At 51.1% G+C, this 14,608-nt stretch overlaps 1 protein-coding gene across 1 annotated transcript in view; it reads left to right on the forward strand.

Annotated features, from left to right (window-relative positions):
• The first annotated feature begins 6,568 nt into the window (after positions 1 to 6,568).
• Positions 6,569 to 14,608, forward strand: part of Stx1a (syntaxin 1A) — a 28,524-nt gene continuing 20,484 nt past the window's right edge. The window contains exon 1 of the mRNA XM_028860658.2: positions 6,569 to 6,674. Coding sequence (XP_028716491.1) covers positions 6,645 to 6,674 — 30 coding nt within the window. The 5' untranslated portion in view covers positions 6,569 to 6,644. The remainder of the gene's footprint in view (positions 6,675 to 14,608) is intronic.

Raw genomic sequence — 14,608 nt, forward strand, 5'->3', positions numbered from 1 at the left:
TATTCCATAAACCTTCCCCATCTTGAAACTCTTGCGTGCTGGATGGTTTTATGTCAACTTGACACTAGCTAGAGTCATCTGAGAGGAGGGAACCTCAATTGAGAAAATGCCTCCATAAGGTCAAGCAGTAAGCAAGACTGTAGGGCATTTTCCTTCTTTTCTTCCTTTCTTCTTTCTTTCTTTCTTATTTTCTTTCTTTCTTTTTTCTTTCTTTCTTTCTTTCTCTTTCTTTCTTCCTTCCTTCCTTCCTTTCTTTCCTTCTTTCTTATTTTTTTAAGGGGGGTTGTTTGTTTGTTTGTTTGTTTGAGACAGGGTTTCTCTGTGTAGCCCTGGCTGTCCTGGAACTAGTTCTGTAGACCAGGCTGGCCTCGAATTCAGAGGTCTGCCTGCCTCTACTTCCTGAGTGCTGGGATTAAAAACTGTGCACCACTACTGCCCAGCTGGGCATTTTCTTAATTCATGGGGGAAGGTGCTGCTCATTGTGGGTCCTGGGTTCTGTAAGAAAGCAGGGCCGAGTGGTGGTGGCGGCACATGCTTTTAATCACAACACTCAGGAGGCAGAGGCAAGTGAATCTCTGTGAGTTTGAGGCCAGCCTGGTCGACAGAGCGAGATCCAGGATAGCCAAGGCTACACAGAGAAACCCTGTCTCAAAAAACAAAACAAAACAAAAAAGCAGGCTGAACAAGCATTGACGGCAAGCCGGGAAGCCACACCCCTCCACGGCCTCTGCCTCAACTCCTGCCTCCAGGCTCCTGCCCTGCTTGAGTTCCTGCCTCGGTTTCCTTCAATGTCAGGTGGCTCACAGTTACTTGTAATTCCAGCTCCAGGGGACCATCTGGCCTCCAAAGGCATCCATGACACATAAACTAAAAACAAAACCAGAAAACAATAAAATAAACACCTCAGGGATGTAGCTCAGCAGCAGAGCATCTGCTTACAATTCTGCCTGTGAGGGCTACGGGTGTGGCTCAGTAGTAGAGTGTGAGGCTCTGGGTTTTATCCCCAACGCTAAAAAAATCATATTGGGCGGCGAGGAAGCTTCCTTTTCCTCCTCCAGGTGCGTACACTCCCTGGACTTCTCTGTTTGCCTCTTGTCACTGTCAGATGACGCCGCCACCAGCTGGAGGGCTTCTGTCGCTGGTGATTTCATCCCAGACTCAGCACACAGGTGCAGGGGAAAGCAGCTGGACAAGCGAGGCAGTATCACCCTTAACCTGTAGGTGGCAGCAGCTCCCAAGTGCAGAGCTCCAAGAGCGACCCCGCTCCCCAAGGGCGTGAGATGGAACCAGCGGTGCCCAGGGCGCTTGGCAATTCCCAGGGCGCTTGGCAATTCCCAGGGCTTCTTTGTAAAAATTCTGCTCATCTGATCCTGCACGTGTTTTCTCCTCACTCTATCGACACCTCGGGAATCAAGGGACACGATCCAGTGGGTGGCAGTGGTAGCACAGGCCTGTAATCCCAGCACTGGGGAGGTAAAACAAAGGAAAAGGGATTCAGAACATCCTTAGCAACACTCCTTCCTCTGCTGTCGGTGGGAATGCAAACTTGTACAACCACTGTGGAAATCAGAAAATTGGGAATCGCTCTACTAAAGACCCAATCACACCACTCTTGGGCATATACCCAAGGAATGCTCAATCATAACACAAAGATACATACTCAACTATGTTCGTAGCAGCACTATTGGTAATAGCCAGACCCTGGAAACAACCTAGATGCCCTTCAACTGAAGAATGGATTAAGAAAATGTGGTACTAGCCAGACAGTGGTGGCGCACGCCTTTAATCCCAGCACTCAGGAGGCAGAGCCAGGCGGATCTCTGTGAGTTTGAGGCCAGCCTGGTCTCCAAAGTGAGTTCCAGGAAAGGCGCAAAGCTACACAGAGAAACCCTGTCTCAAAGACCAAAAAAAAAAAAAAAAAAAAAGAAAAAAAGAAAAAGAAAGAAAGAAAATGTGGTACATATATTCAATGGAGTACTACTCAGCAGTGAAAAACAATGACAGCATGAAACTTGCAAGTAAATGGATGGAACTAGAAAATATCATCCTGAGTGAGGTAACCCAAACCAAGAAGGACAAACATGATATGTACTCACTCATAAGTGGATACTAGATATAGAGCAAAGAACAATCAGACTGCAACCCACATATCCAGGGAGGCTATATAGCAGGGGGGAACCCTAGGATGACTGTGGCTTATAATAAGTTTTGGTTTTACTCAATTACTAGGCAAGCCTCGGTGAAACATTTCACTGTTAGGATAAGAATTTGTACTGTATCAAGCTGATAATAGAAACAAAATCATAAATAAATATTTTTAAAAGACAAAAGCAAGTTGGCACAGAGATAGGAATTATATAATAAAGGATGTTTTTTTTTAAAAAGCACTTGATGAACAATAGCAGAGGTTGATCTCACACAAACCACTCTATACACACACACACACACACACACACACACACACACACACACACACACACCAGGGCAGGGAGGATGGAGGGAGAGGATTTACATTGTAATTCTCAAGCCAGGAGTGATGGTGCCTGTAGTCTCCCTCCTTTGGGAGACGGACACAGGATGATTGCACCAAGTTTGAGGCAGTCTGAGTGGGCTACATAGTGAGTTTAGGCCAGCCTGAAGAGGTTAGGAATGTAACTCCATGGAGAGCTCCTTAGAATTCACCAGTGAGGGGCTGGGGTGTGGCTCAGTGGTAGAGCCCCTGCCTAGAATCCCCTAGTGAATGAATAGGGTCATGGTTCTGAAGCAGAGTACTTGCTAATAAAAAAAAAAATTAATGTGAAGTGCACACTTTCATTTCTTCATTCATTTTTCATGCTAACATTTAACATGTCCACATGAGTGATGTTGGCAAGATACCGTGGCTTTCTCTGGAAGCAGCTGTGTCTCATTTTCCTGAAGTCTCTGCATTCAGCCAGACACTGAGCTCTGAGGACACAGCCGTGACATAGCCCTGACTCTCCCTGAACACAGGAAACCCACTAGATCCGGGGCCAGGCAGCTCCTCCTGTCCGTCAGATGGACCCTGTGGAGCACACAGGGTAGAGATGACCAGAGTATTGTGGCCCACTGAACCTCCACTCCCGCACTCAGGAGCCTGAGGCAGGAGGATCTTAACTTTGAAGCTAGCCTGGACGACAGTGTGTTCCAGCAATGTGAGGGGCTAACTCAAAATACAGGGGGGGCTGGGCATGTAATTCAGTTGGTAGAGTGCTTGCCCAGCGTGCATGAAACACTGGGTTCCATCTACAGCGGTGCATAAAATGGGAGGTGATGGGACACATCTGTGACCCCAGCACTTGGGAGGTGGAGTATTTGTTGTAGGGCACTATCTTCTGAGCCAGCCTAACACCATCTTCAGGAGCTGGGCTGAGCCTGTCCAAAACATCATCCCAGACCGCCTTGCTGACTGGTGAACTTTCCTCACAGAAGGGGGAGCAGAGAGGTTCATGGGACCCTCACCCGAGTATCCAGACATTCCTCCCATCCAGTTGGATATATAATTCTGCTCTCATGTGGAGCATGGGGGGTGTTTTAGGGAAGGGCTAGAGTCTTTTTTCTTTTTCTTTTTTTCGGAGCTGAGGACTGAACCCAGGGCCTTGTGCTTGCTAGGCAAGCGCTCTACCACTGAGCTAAATCCCCAACCCTGGCTAGAGTCTGAGTGTGGGGAGACCTAAGGGAACGGACACCATCCATGCAACCATGTGAAAAATCATCATCCCAAGTAAGCAGACTTTCCAGGGTGGCCTTTTGGAGAGAAGCATTCGTACACCTGCAAGCGATCCCTCACCTGTGCCCTGTAAGTACGGCCAATAGACTCGTTGATGTCCCAGAGTCAACTTTGGTGGCATCATACTTGGCTTGCTTTGGGGACCTTATAGTAGGGGAAGGAATTTTAGCCACACAGAGGCAGGAAGATCAAGGATTTGATATCTTTAGCTACATAGCAAGTTTGAGGCCAACCTGAGATACAAGAGACCCTTTTTTTTTAAACACACACACACACACACACACACACACACACACACGCACACACACACACACACGATGAGATGGCCCATTGAGTAAAGACACGTGCTGCCACGCCTGATGACCTGGGTTTGATCTCTGTGACCCACATCGTGGAAGCGGAATACCGGCTCCTGCAAGTTGTCCCCTGACCTCTCTCTGTCTGCTGTGGCATTGCCATGCACATAAATAAATGATATTAAAAATAAAATATAGCAGAATGTTGACGTCTGGACAACCGGGAAGGATGTGGTTGTCTCCCACGCCAGGCCACATTTATCTCCTGTCAGATTTTCTAGGGAGAAAGGGAAGGCTGAACCAGTGTCCCAGCCTGCCTGCCAGCCAGCCGTCTAACCTTCGCTGAAAGTCTGGGAGAGGCGCCAGGGCCAGACACACCGGGCACAGCAGGCGGCTGGAGCGGATCCAGAACCATGCCTTGGTAACTCTGAGGTACAAAGAGGTATGAGTGTGCTTGGCTGGGGTCAAGAAAGCCTGAGACCATTCACACAGAAGATCAGCAGCAGGGGGTGGGTAGATGAGGAGGTAGGAGGTGTGTGTGTGTGTGTGTGTGTGTGTGTGTGTGTGTGTGTGTGTGTGTGTTTTCTACTCTGTAACGAGATGCTGGCAGAGGACTAAAAGGTCCATGTCTGCCGACTGGCACACCATTCACATTTCTCCACAGGTACTGCTTTCCCCTGGGCCCGGGTCTGAGCAGCCTGCAGCTTCCACACAGGAAATAAAACATCAGGCCTGGCATTTGAACTCTGGCATGGAGGCATGAGGAAAAGGGTGGGGATAGGGAACCTTTCTTTTTCCTTTCCTTTCCTTTCCTTTCCTTTCCTTTTCCTTTCTTTTCTTTTTTTTCTCCAAGAAAGAGTTTCTCTGTGTAGCCCTGGCTGTTCTGGAACTTGCTCTGTAGAGCAGGCTGGCCTCGAACTCATGGAGATCCACCTGCTTCTGTCTCCTGAGTGCTGGGTTTAAAGGCGTGAGCCACCACCGCCTGGCTAAACATTTTTGTTGTTGTTGTTGTTGTTTTGTTTTGGTGAATACTCTGCTTGGTTGTGTTAGGGTCCGAGAGAAGCCCCCAAGAAAGACCAACAGTCACATAGCAATTTAGCAAGAGCGTTTATTTCCAGCATGATGGGGTGGCAAATAGTGACCTGGAAGGAGGCTTGCAAGCCGTTTAAGCAGCGTTAGGGGAATTCCAGGGAGCAGGGATTAATCTGGTGCTGATTGGTGGAGGAAAGATTAGTCTGGGAGCTGATTGGTGGGAGCCGGTAGGGCCCATTGGTTGCGGTGGGGTCTAGTGTTGAGGGGCTTATTGACGAGAGGGTAGAGAAAGCTAGCTTTAGCTAGCAGAAGCCTTGGGCAGGGCATCTGCTCAGCCAGCAGAAGGGATTTGGGGTGCCTGCTGAGCCGGCAGGAGGCTGGGGGGGCACCTGTTTATTGGTCGCCCCTAACTTGCAGTTTTCTTAAGAACTGCTTACTCAGCTCCAGCCCGTTCTAGTGAACTGAAACTAAGACCTGGTGCCTGTCAGGGCTGCCAGGGGAGCCTGTTATGGCGCTGGTTCGGTCACCAGGTCCTTTCACATGTAGGGCATGCCAGAAGAGGGCATCAGATCCCATTATAGATGGTTCTGAGCTACCGTGTGGTTGCTGGGAATTGAACTCACGACTTCTGCAAAAGCAGCCAGTGCTTTTAACCGTGGCCGGCCAAACATTTTTATTATTGTGCGTAAAGAGAAAGTCAGTGGTCCTCAATCCAACGGATGAGCTGAGAAACACTGGGACAGGAGGCAAGGTCCTGGTCTGAACAGGAGGATGTTCAGAGAGGTGGGAAGGCTGAGCACTCTAGAGAGGGATTTTTTATTTTATTTTATTTTATATTCACTCATCCCCCTGCCTCCTTTGTGTGGTTCTACATAGATGTGCCATATAGATCAGAGGATAACGTATATTACGTGGGTCCCAGGAATAGAACTCAGATTTTTAGGCTTGGTGGCAAGCACCTTTACGGGTTCAGCCATCTCAGGACAGGATGGAGGTCGGGATTTTGACTTGTGGAAGAGAGGGCATGCTAGAGGTCCTGAGGTAGTCCACTCAGGACGGGGCTTTCAAACCAGGTAGGGAGGCTCATGCCTGCAAACCCTGGACTCTAGAGGCTGAGGCAGAAGCAGGAGTTCAAGGATAGCCTGGGCTACACAGTCCTTTAAAACAAAGTGGGCGTCTACTCCAGCAAATCCAGGGAATGGGAAGGGCTCTGAGGGTCTGGATCCAGGATCTGGATAGAGACACTGGGTGGTTGAGCAGAGGTGGAGGCTGGGGCAGGGGAGGGCGAGGGAGTTGGAGCCATGTCGAGGGAGAGATCACTCGCAGACGCAGGGAGGAGATACCAGAACCCGACTGCTCGATTTGTACCCTTTGGGCTCCCCGGGGGCGGAGCTCTGGGCGGGATCTATCCCGGCGCGGAAGGATGATGGGCGTGGCCAGCTGGGGTTGGGCTTGGGGGTCCCAGGGACTGGGGCGGGGCGCGGGCTGGCGCTGCGCAGCCGCGGGGCGGCATCCGCGCATGCGGGGCTCACTCGCTGCAGCCGGCGCCTACTGCCACTCCCGGGAGCATGAAGGACCGAACCCAGGAGCTCCGCACGGTGAGTCCGATCCCCGCGCGCTTCTCGCCCCGCGCCCCGCAATTCTCCACTGGGCTCCCGCAGCCCACCGGGGCGTCCACAAGGGGACAGAGGCAGCCTTGCAAGCCTGGGGGACCCCTCCGAACCCCCTTGGGAGTCCCACCCCTCCGATCCACTTCGGGTCACGGACTCGAGCTCTTCAGCTCCGGGACTGATGGCTGGAACCTGGGGTCTTGGAGAACTTTTCGGGGCGCTTCTCTTTGGGGGCGATTGGAGGAGCTGTTATGGGGTTTCGGTGGCGGGATGCAAAATCGTGACCTGTTCCCCGCCCGCTTGTCGCCGTCCTTGTACTGTCCCCTGGAGGCTGAGCCTCTCGTCTCCCCCACCCCCTGCCCAGAGTTCCCCTCCCAACTCCATCCTTGGGCGCGCTGCGGAATTGAGGCCGCCGGGTGGGGGTGGCCTCTGCGGGAGCTGTCTCTTGGGGCGCCCCATCACCTGTGGCTCCCATCACCTGTGGCTCCCCATCCACCCCGGTCGTTTTAGGGATCCCCGGCTTACTCGGGACCAAAGGACTCAGCCATACCTACCCTTGGTCCACCTTTGGGCTTCTAGGCAACCCAAGCTGGCGTTGCCCAGACCCTTCCTGGATTTCCAGCTCTAAAAGGCGGCGGCGACCTGGATCTATTTTCCTACCTGTATGACGGAGGCCTCTGGGGTGTGGCTCTTGGGGCGGGGTTTGGAGATGAGTAGAAAGCTGCAGAATGGTTCTAAATTTGAACTATTATCTCTGAATCCTGAGACCCCAGTCCCCTACTCTTAGCACACAGAGGAGCGTCCTTCTCTGGTCTCAGACCATAGAGGGACAGAAATTAAGCTAGCCCGAGGGAGGGTTGAATAAGGGCACTTTATCAGGGTCTCTTATCCAGTTCCCCAGCTACCCATCCCCAGCGAACTCCACCCATTGATTTCTTGGAGCCCCCAGCCGCCCACCCACCCCAGCTGGGTCTCTCCCGAGATCCCTTCTCTTGTGCCCCACTTACAGCCTTTCATGGAAAGTTTGGTCTTTGTGCTTTTGACCTAATGACTGTGATTTCTGCTTGGCTTCTCCGTTTGTGCCCGGATCTCCCTACCATAATACCAACCATATTTGTGCTCTCTCCAGTCTTGCCCTTCCTCTTATTTTACCTGCAACCGACCCCCACCTGCCTTCAGACCTCGATTGTTCTTGGCTGGGTACCCAGTGCCTCATCTATTTCAAAGGAAGCAGACAGTCTCTCATGTCATATATAGTCTTTGAACATTTTCCTCAACAGTCCCTTGTCAACGCCCTCAAGTTTCCTGTGCTGTTTTTTTTTTTTTTTTTTTTTTATTTTTTTTTTTTTTTTTTTTTTTTTTTTTTTTTTTTGGTTTTTTTGAGACAGGTTTTCTGTTAGCTTTGCGCTTTTGGAATCACTTGTGAGCTGTGTAAGAGATGCCTGTCTGTGAGTGTGGATTGCGTGCGAAGGGCTTTTTTTTTTTTTTTTTTTTTTTTTTAAATAAAATCTTTCTCTGTAGCCCAAGGTAGCTTGGAACTATGTAGCCCAATTGGATCTTAAACTCAGAGCAATCCTCCTGCCTCAGCTTCATGAGTGCTGAGATGACAGCGTGCGCCACCGCGTCAGACTGGTGTCACCACGAGTCAGATAGCATGTGCAGGTGATGGGTGGCAGTGCACAGGGTCGCGTGCACGTCTTGGCGTACCTCGTGCGTCTGGCATGGGTATTTGAGGGAACTAAGCGTCGAGGAGCACAGGCCTTTCCATATGATTGCGTTTGGCCTATCAGCTTCCAGCCTCTCTGCTAAAGGTAGAACTCAGTCACAGCAAAAGGGGCCTGCTGGTTTGTTGGAGGGGTGGCAGATCAGCTTGGGTTGTAAAAAAGCTTGAACCTGGGGCTGGAGAGACGACTCAGTGGTTAAGAGCACTGGCTGCTCTTCCAGAGGTCCTGGGTTCAATTCCCAGCAACCACATGGTGGGTGGCTCAGAACCATCTATAATGGGATCTGATGCCCTCTTCTGGTGTGTGCAGACATACAGGAAGACAGAGCACTCATATACGTACATAAATAAATCTTTTTTTTAAAAAAAAAAAAAAAAACCTTGAACTGGGCGGTAGTGGCGCATGCCTTTAATCCCAGCACTTGGGAGGCAGAACTAGGAGGATCAGCCTGGTCTACAGAGCAAGATCCAGGAAAGGCACCAAAATGACACAGAGAAACCCTGTCTCGACAAAACAAAACAAAACACCAAAAGCTTGAACCTAGAGCTATGTCCCCAGCACCAGCCTGGCTGGCCCCACGTGGGAATGACTAACTTGGCTTCAAATGAACTGTACATGCGTTCTACTCCAGCCAAGATTCAAAGCCCCCGGAGATGGTCCTCACGGCCAGCCAGCCTTGTCCATCAAGGGTCTAGCTGATCTAGGCATGGCTGGGGCAAAAGAGTCTTGAGGGCTGCTACTATTCTTAGAACTCCCTTGCCATGGTGGCGCAAGCTTTTCATCCCGCACCCGGGAGGCAGAGGCAGGCAGATCTCTGTGAGTTCGAGGCCCAGCCTGGTCCTGTTCCAGGACAGCCAGGGCTACACAGAGAAACCCTGTATTGAAAAAAAAAAAAAAAAAGAAAGAAAAAAGAAGTTCCTTGCTCTCCTTGTCCTAGGGTTCCTGTTTATGAGATGTAAAGAGAGACACTTGGAACTAGAAATGTAGCTCAGCTGATTGAGGGCTTGCCTGGCACAAACCAGGCGTCTTGGGGCACACCTGGCAGTTGTCTCAGCACTTGGGAGTTGGAGGCAGAAGGATCCGGAATTCACCATCATTTTTGGCCCAACAGGGATTCTGATGCTAGGTAGCATGGGGTATGTGAGAAAAGAAAGAGAGGAAAAACTCAGAGCCCAGCTTCTTGGGGGCTTGAGAAGAGATCCTAGGTCTTCCGATTGTGACTGAATTTGCAGGGGCCTTTGCAGCCCGGAGCCGGGGTTTTAAAACCACAGAGTCACCAGGGATGGAGACGCTGGTGCTGATGCTGCCGGACGCATCCGTGGCATCTGTGTGCCCTCCCTCCCTCTGCCTCCTCCTCTGCCTCCTCCTCTTTCTCCCCCACCCAGCACCACCACATTTGGAAGGAAGGAGAAGGGAGCTTATTTATAAAAGTCACACTTGGGGAAGGAGCTGGCGAGCTTCCTCGATGCTGCTGCTGCGCTGTAGGCTGGGCCCAGCCCTCTAGCCTCCGCAGCCCCACCTCTCCCAGCTCTGCAGACGCACAGTGACATCGATTAGGAAGGGGCCAGCAAGGGCTCCCTGCCCCTTGCCTTGTAGCTAGGCCCACAGAGATCAGAAGCCTCACCCCTCAGAGGCCAAGACTGGTCCAGGATCACGCCGCTGGGGAGAGAGTTGGGGAGTAAGCTATTCCCTGACACGTGACATGAAGAGGCCTCGTGCCCAAAACTCAGAGGTCTCCCACATTTTCTTCCTTCCTTCATCTGTTTGAGAAGAGCTCATCTTCAAGTTGCCATGTCACCGAGGGTGGTCTTGAACTCCCGATCTTGCAGCCTCTGCCTCCCCCCAGACACAGGTTTTTACTATGTATCCTAGGCTGGCCTGGAAATCATTATGTAGCCAAGGGTGGCCTCAAACTATAAGTAATTCTCCTACCTCAGCTTCCTAAGTGTTGAGTAAGCCACCACACCGGCTTGTATTTTTTATTATTATTATTATTTTAATACCTTTACATTTATTTATTTGTTTGTTTATTTATTGTGGGATGGGTGTGTGTGCATGGAGGTCAGAGGACAGCTTTTGTGGGGTCAGCCTACTCCTTCCATCATGTGGGTCCCAAGGATGGAATTCAAGTTGTTATGCTTGGCGGCAAGTGCCCTTACCTGCTGAGCCAGCTTGTTGAACCTTAATTTTTTAATTTTTATTTTTGAGACAGAGTCTTTCCCACACTGGCCCTTTGAGTCTACTTTTTTGTTTGTTTGTTTGTTTTTGTTTTTCGAGACAGGGTTTCACTGTAGCTTTGGAGCCTGTCCTGGACTAGCTCTGTAGACCAAGCTGGCCTCGAACTCACAGAGATCCACCTGCCTCTGCCTCCAGAGTGGGGGGATTAAAGGTGTGCGCCACCACTGCCCGGCTTGAGTCCACTCTTTTGGCCTTCCTAATGTTGGTATTTCAGACATTGCATGAGCAGCGGGTCTGCCTCCTGATTTTCTGTGGAGTTTTGTTTGTTTTTGAATTCAGAGCCCATGTAGCTGACTGAGGTTGACCTTGAACTTCTGATTTTCCTGCCTTCACCTTCCTGGTGTTGGGATTTCAGGAATGCACCATTGTAAAGTCAGTTTGTGCTGTGACAGGGATGGAACTTGGGGCTTCCCGCACGCTGACCGTGCGGCTCTACCAAATGAACTATGGTCTGAGCCCCGGTCTTCACTTTGTTCTGGGGAATTTCTGGAACTGACCTCCCCCTCTCCTCCACACCCGCTAACCCCGAGTATTCCCAGACCGTTGGCCACTTCTGCTCAAGGCCAGCATGACACAGGGTACCTACTACAAGAAGTAGAGGGTAAGGTGCACAGGGACAGTTTGGACGGATGAGAAATACAGAGTGTGGCCCAGAGGGAGCTGGACTTGAAGAGACCATGATCCAAAAGGACGGGCCAGCTGACAAGGGGAGAGAATTTAGACCTTCCCTCAAATGGAAGATTTCAGAGCCCGGCCTTCTGTGTCTTATGGTACCTGCCTGTCTTCTTAGCTACTCAGGAGGCTGAGGCAGAAAGATCTCAAATTCCATGTCAACAGGAACTTCACGGTGAGTTCAGCATCAGCACCAGCAACATAGTTGAGATCCTGTCTCAAATACAAAATACAACATGGGGAGCTGGAGTCATGGTTCCCTGGTCAAGAGCACTTGGTGTGGCCTGGTGGTGCTGGCACATGCCTTCAGTCCCAGCTCTGGAGGCAGATCTCTGAGTTTGAGGCCAGCCTGGTCTACAGAGAGAGTTCTAGGACAGCCAGGGATACACAGGGAAACCCTGTCTTGAAAAACCAAAAAATAGCCGGGCGGTGGTGGTGCGTGCCTTTTTTTTTTTTTTTTTGTTTTTTGTTTTTTTGAACTTTTTGTTAGCTTTCTTTCTGAGCTCACTTGGTAGAGCTGCTCGAATCAAGAATCACCTGGCTTGCTGAGTGCGGATGGCGTGCGCAGGCGGTGCGCTTTAATCCCAGCACTCGGGAGGCAGAGCCAGGTGGATCTCTGTGAGTTTGAGGCCAGCCTGGGCTACAGAGCGAGACCCAGGAAAGGCACCAAAACTACACAGAGAAAACCCTGTCTGGGGGGGGGGGGAGGAGAAAAACCAAAAATAAACAAATAAATCAATAAAAATAAAAAAGGAGGGGGAAGATATCAAGCAAGGCCCCTGACACCTGGCACCCAGTGTTCCATGAGATCTAGGACAGGCAGAACTTTCTGGAAGAGGAAGCCCAGGGGTCTCTTTGTCCTTGCCCACTAGTCCCTGCTCCTCAAGGTACTGTCTCTATCCCTGTTTAACTTACCTGCTCCTCCTGCGTAAGATGAGCCGATATTAGCAAGGAATAGTGGCACGGGCCGTAATCCCGGAATTTAGATAGAGACAGAAGGATCAGGAGTTCAAGGCCATCTTCAGCTCCGTAGCAGTTAAAGCCAACCTGGGCTACATGATCCCCCTGCCTCAAACAAAACAAAAAACAAACAAGCAGCAGCCAGCAACAGCAACAAAACCCCGAATGTAAAGCAGAGATAACAAAATGGGTCTGACATTATCTGTCTCCCAGAGGAGGTGACCTCCTGGGTGGTTTCCTCACTCCTGCTCAGCTCCCTGGGACAGGGTCCAGAATAAGCTCTATACTTGGGCATGTGTACATCTGGGATGCAGATGGCATCGGCTTACAGGACCGTCTAGTCAGACCACCTGTTTTCCATAGTACACACGTAAGGGTGAGAGAGGACCGGGGTTTATTTAAGGATACCCAGCCCAGCACAGCCCCTTTCTGGGCTCTGTGGAAGGCACTGAGCCCCGGGCTGGGGACTTTAAGGAGGAAGTGGAGTTGCACGGATCAACCAGTCAGGGGTGGAGACAGGATACAACGCAGCACTTGGGAGCCTGCTTTTCTGGGGACCCGGCCTGGCTTCTCTCTGTGTACCCTGTCTGGAGCTCGGGGCCTCTCTGCGCTAGCGATATTGACTTTGATTAGTCACTAAAGAGGAAGGGGAAAAAAAAAATAGCCCCGGAGGTAGACAGAGATGCTGGCTGGGCTCAGCCAATGAATCAAACCCTGCTGGCTGGCCAGCTGCCATCCTCCGGCCTCTGCACCTCCCAGAACAATCACATTGGCTTCCTGGAGAAAAAGTGTCCTGGAATACCGGAGTCTCTGCCAGGAAGATCACGTAGATTGTCTTCAACACTGCCGCCTCGGGAGGGGGGGGGGGGGGCAGCTCCCAGCTTCCTGCCCACAGTGGCTCTAGTGAGTGAGGTCCTGTGTTCCTCAGTTGTCTTTGCCGGGGAGGGCACTTGATTCCAGCCCTGCAGTTTCCTGGCGGTCATGAGGTCAGAGGGTCAGAGGACAACTCCGGGCAGTCTGTTCTCTCCTCCCACCTCTATGTGGGTCTCAGGGATCAAACTCAGGTTGCCAGGCTCGAGTGGACAGGGCTCCCCACCCCCCGCTGAGCCGTCTCACTGGCCTAGGCCGACCTTGTGACTCCAAGTGGAGGGTGCTGTCCTCTGTACATTTGCTTATTTATTTTTGTATTTGTTGGGAAGGGGCACACATGAACCCCAGTGCACCCATGGGAGTCAGAGGACACCTTACAGGAAGGACTCAGTTCTTTTTATCCACAATGTGGGTTGAACTTAGGTCGTTAGGCTTGGTGGAAAGCCACTGAGACATTTCACTTGCCCAAGGAGGGTGTGTGTGTGTGTGTTTTGAGGACAGGGTTTCTCTGTGTCTGTCCTGGGACTCACTCTGTAGACCAGGCTGGCCTTGAACTCATAGAGATCTGACTGGCTCTGCCTCCCAGTGCTGGGATTAAAGGTGTGTGCCACTACCTCCCGGCTGTGTATGTGTGTATTAATTGATGACTTTTTTTTGTTGTTTTGGGGCAAGATTTTGATGTGTAGTCCAGGCTATCCTCAAACTTGTATTGATCTTTCTGCCTCTGCCTCCTGTGTGCTGGGATTGGAGTTACATACCCCGGTGTCTTTTTTTTTTTTTTTTAAATGCCAAGGTTCTGGTGCAATTATTGTTCTCCCCACCTGTGGTACTGTGGTGTCTTAGGGTTTCTATTGCTGTGAAGAGACACCATGGCCATGGCAACTCTTATAAGGAAATATTTCATTGAGGAGGTGGCTTACAGTTTCAGAGGTTCAGTCCATTATCATGGTGGGACATGGCGGTGTGCAGGCAGGCATGGTGCTGGAGAGGGAGCTGAGAGTCCTACATCTTTCAGGCAACAGGAAGTGAGCTGTCTCAGTGGGTGTGGCTTGAGCATACATCAGACCTCTAAGCCCGCCTCCACAGTGACACACTTCCTCCAAGACCACATCTACTCCAACAAGGCCACACCTCCTAATAGTGCCATTCCCTTTGGGGACCATTTCTTTCAAACCGCCACACATGACCTCTGTGGAGACTGTCTCGTCTGTTTACAGTGCTGAAGATCAAACTCCAAGGCATTATACAGTCTAGGCAGGTGCTCTTCCACTGAACTTTGTCCCCAGCCCCTCACTGGGGGATTCTAGGCAGGTGCTCTACCACTGAGCCACACCCCAGCCCCTCACTGGGGGATTCTAGGCAGGTGCTCTACCACTGAGCCACACCCCGAGCCCCTCACTGGGGGATTCTAGGCAGGGGCTCTACCACTGATCCACACCCCAGCCCCTCACTGGGGGA

The sequence above is a fragment of the Peromyscus leucopus genome, chromosome 23, assembly GCF_004664715.2.
Source record: "Peromyscus leucopus breed LL Stock chromosome 23, UCI_PerLeu_2.1, whole genome shotgun sequence".
Classification (NCBI taxonomy): Eukaryota; Metazoa; Chordata; class Mammalia; order Rodentia; family Cricetidae; genus Peromyscus; species Peromyscus leucopus.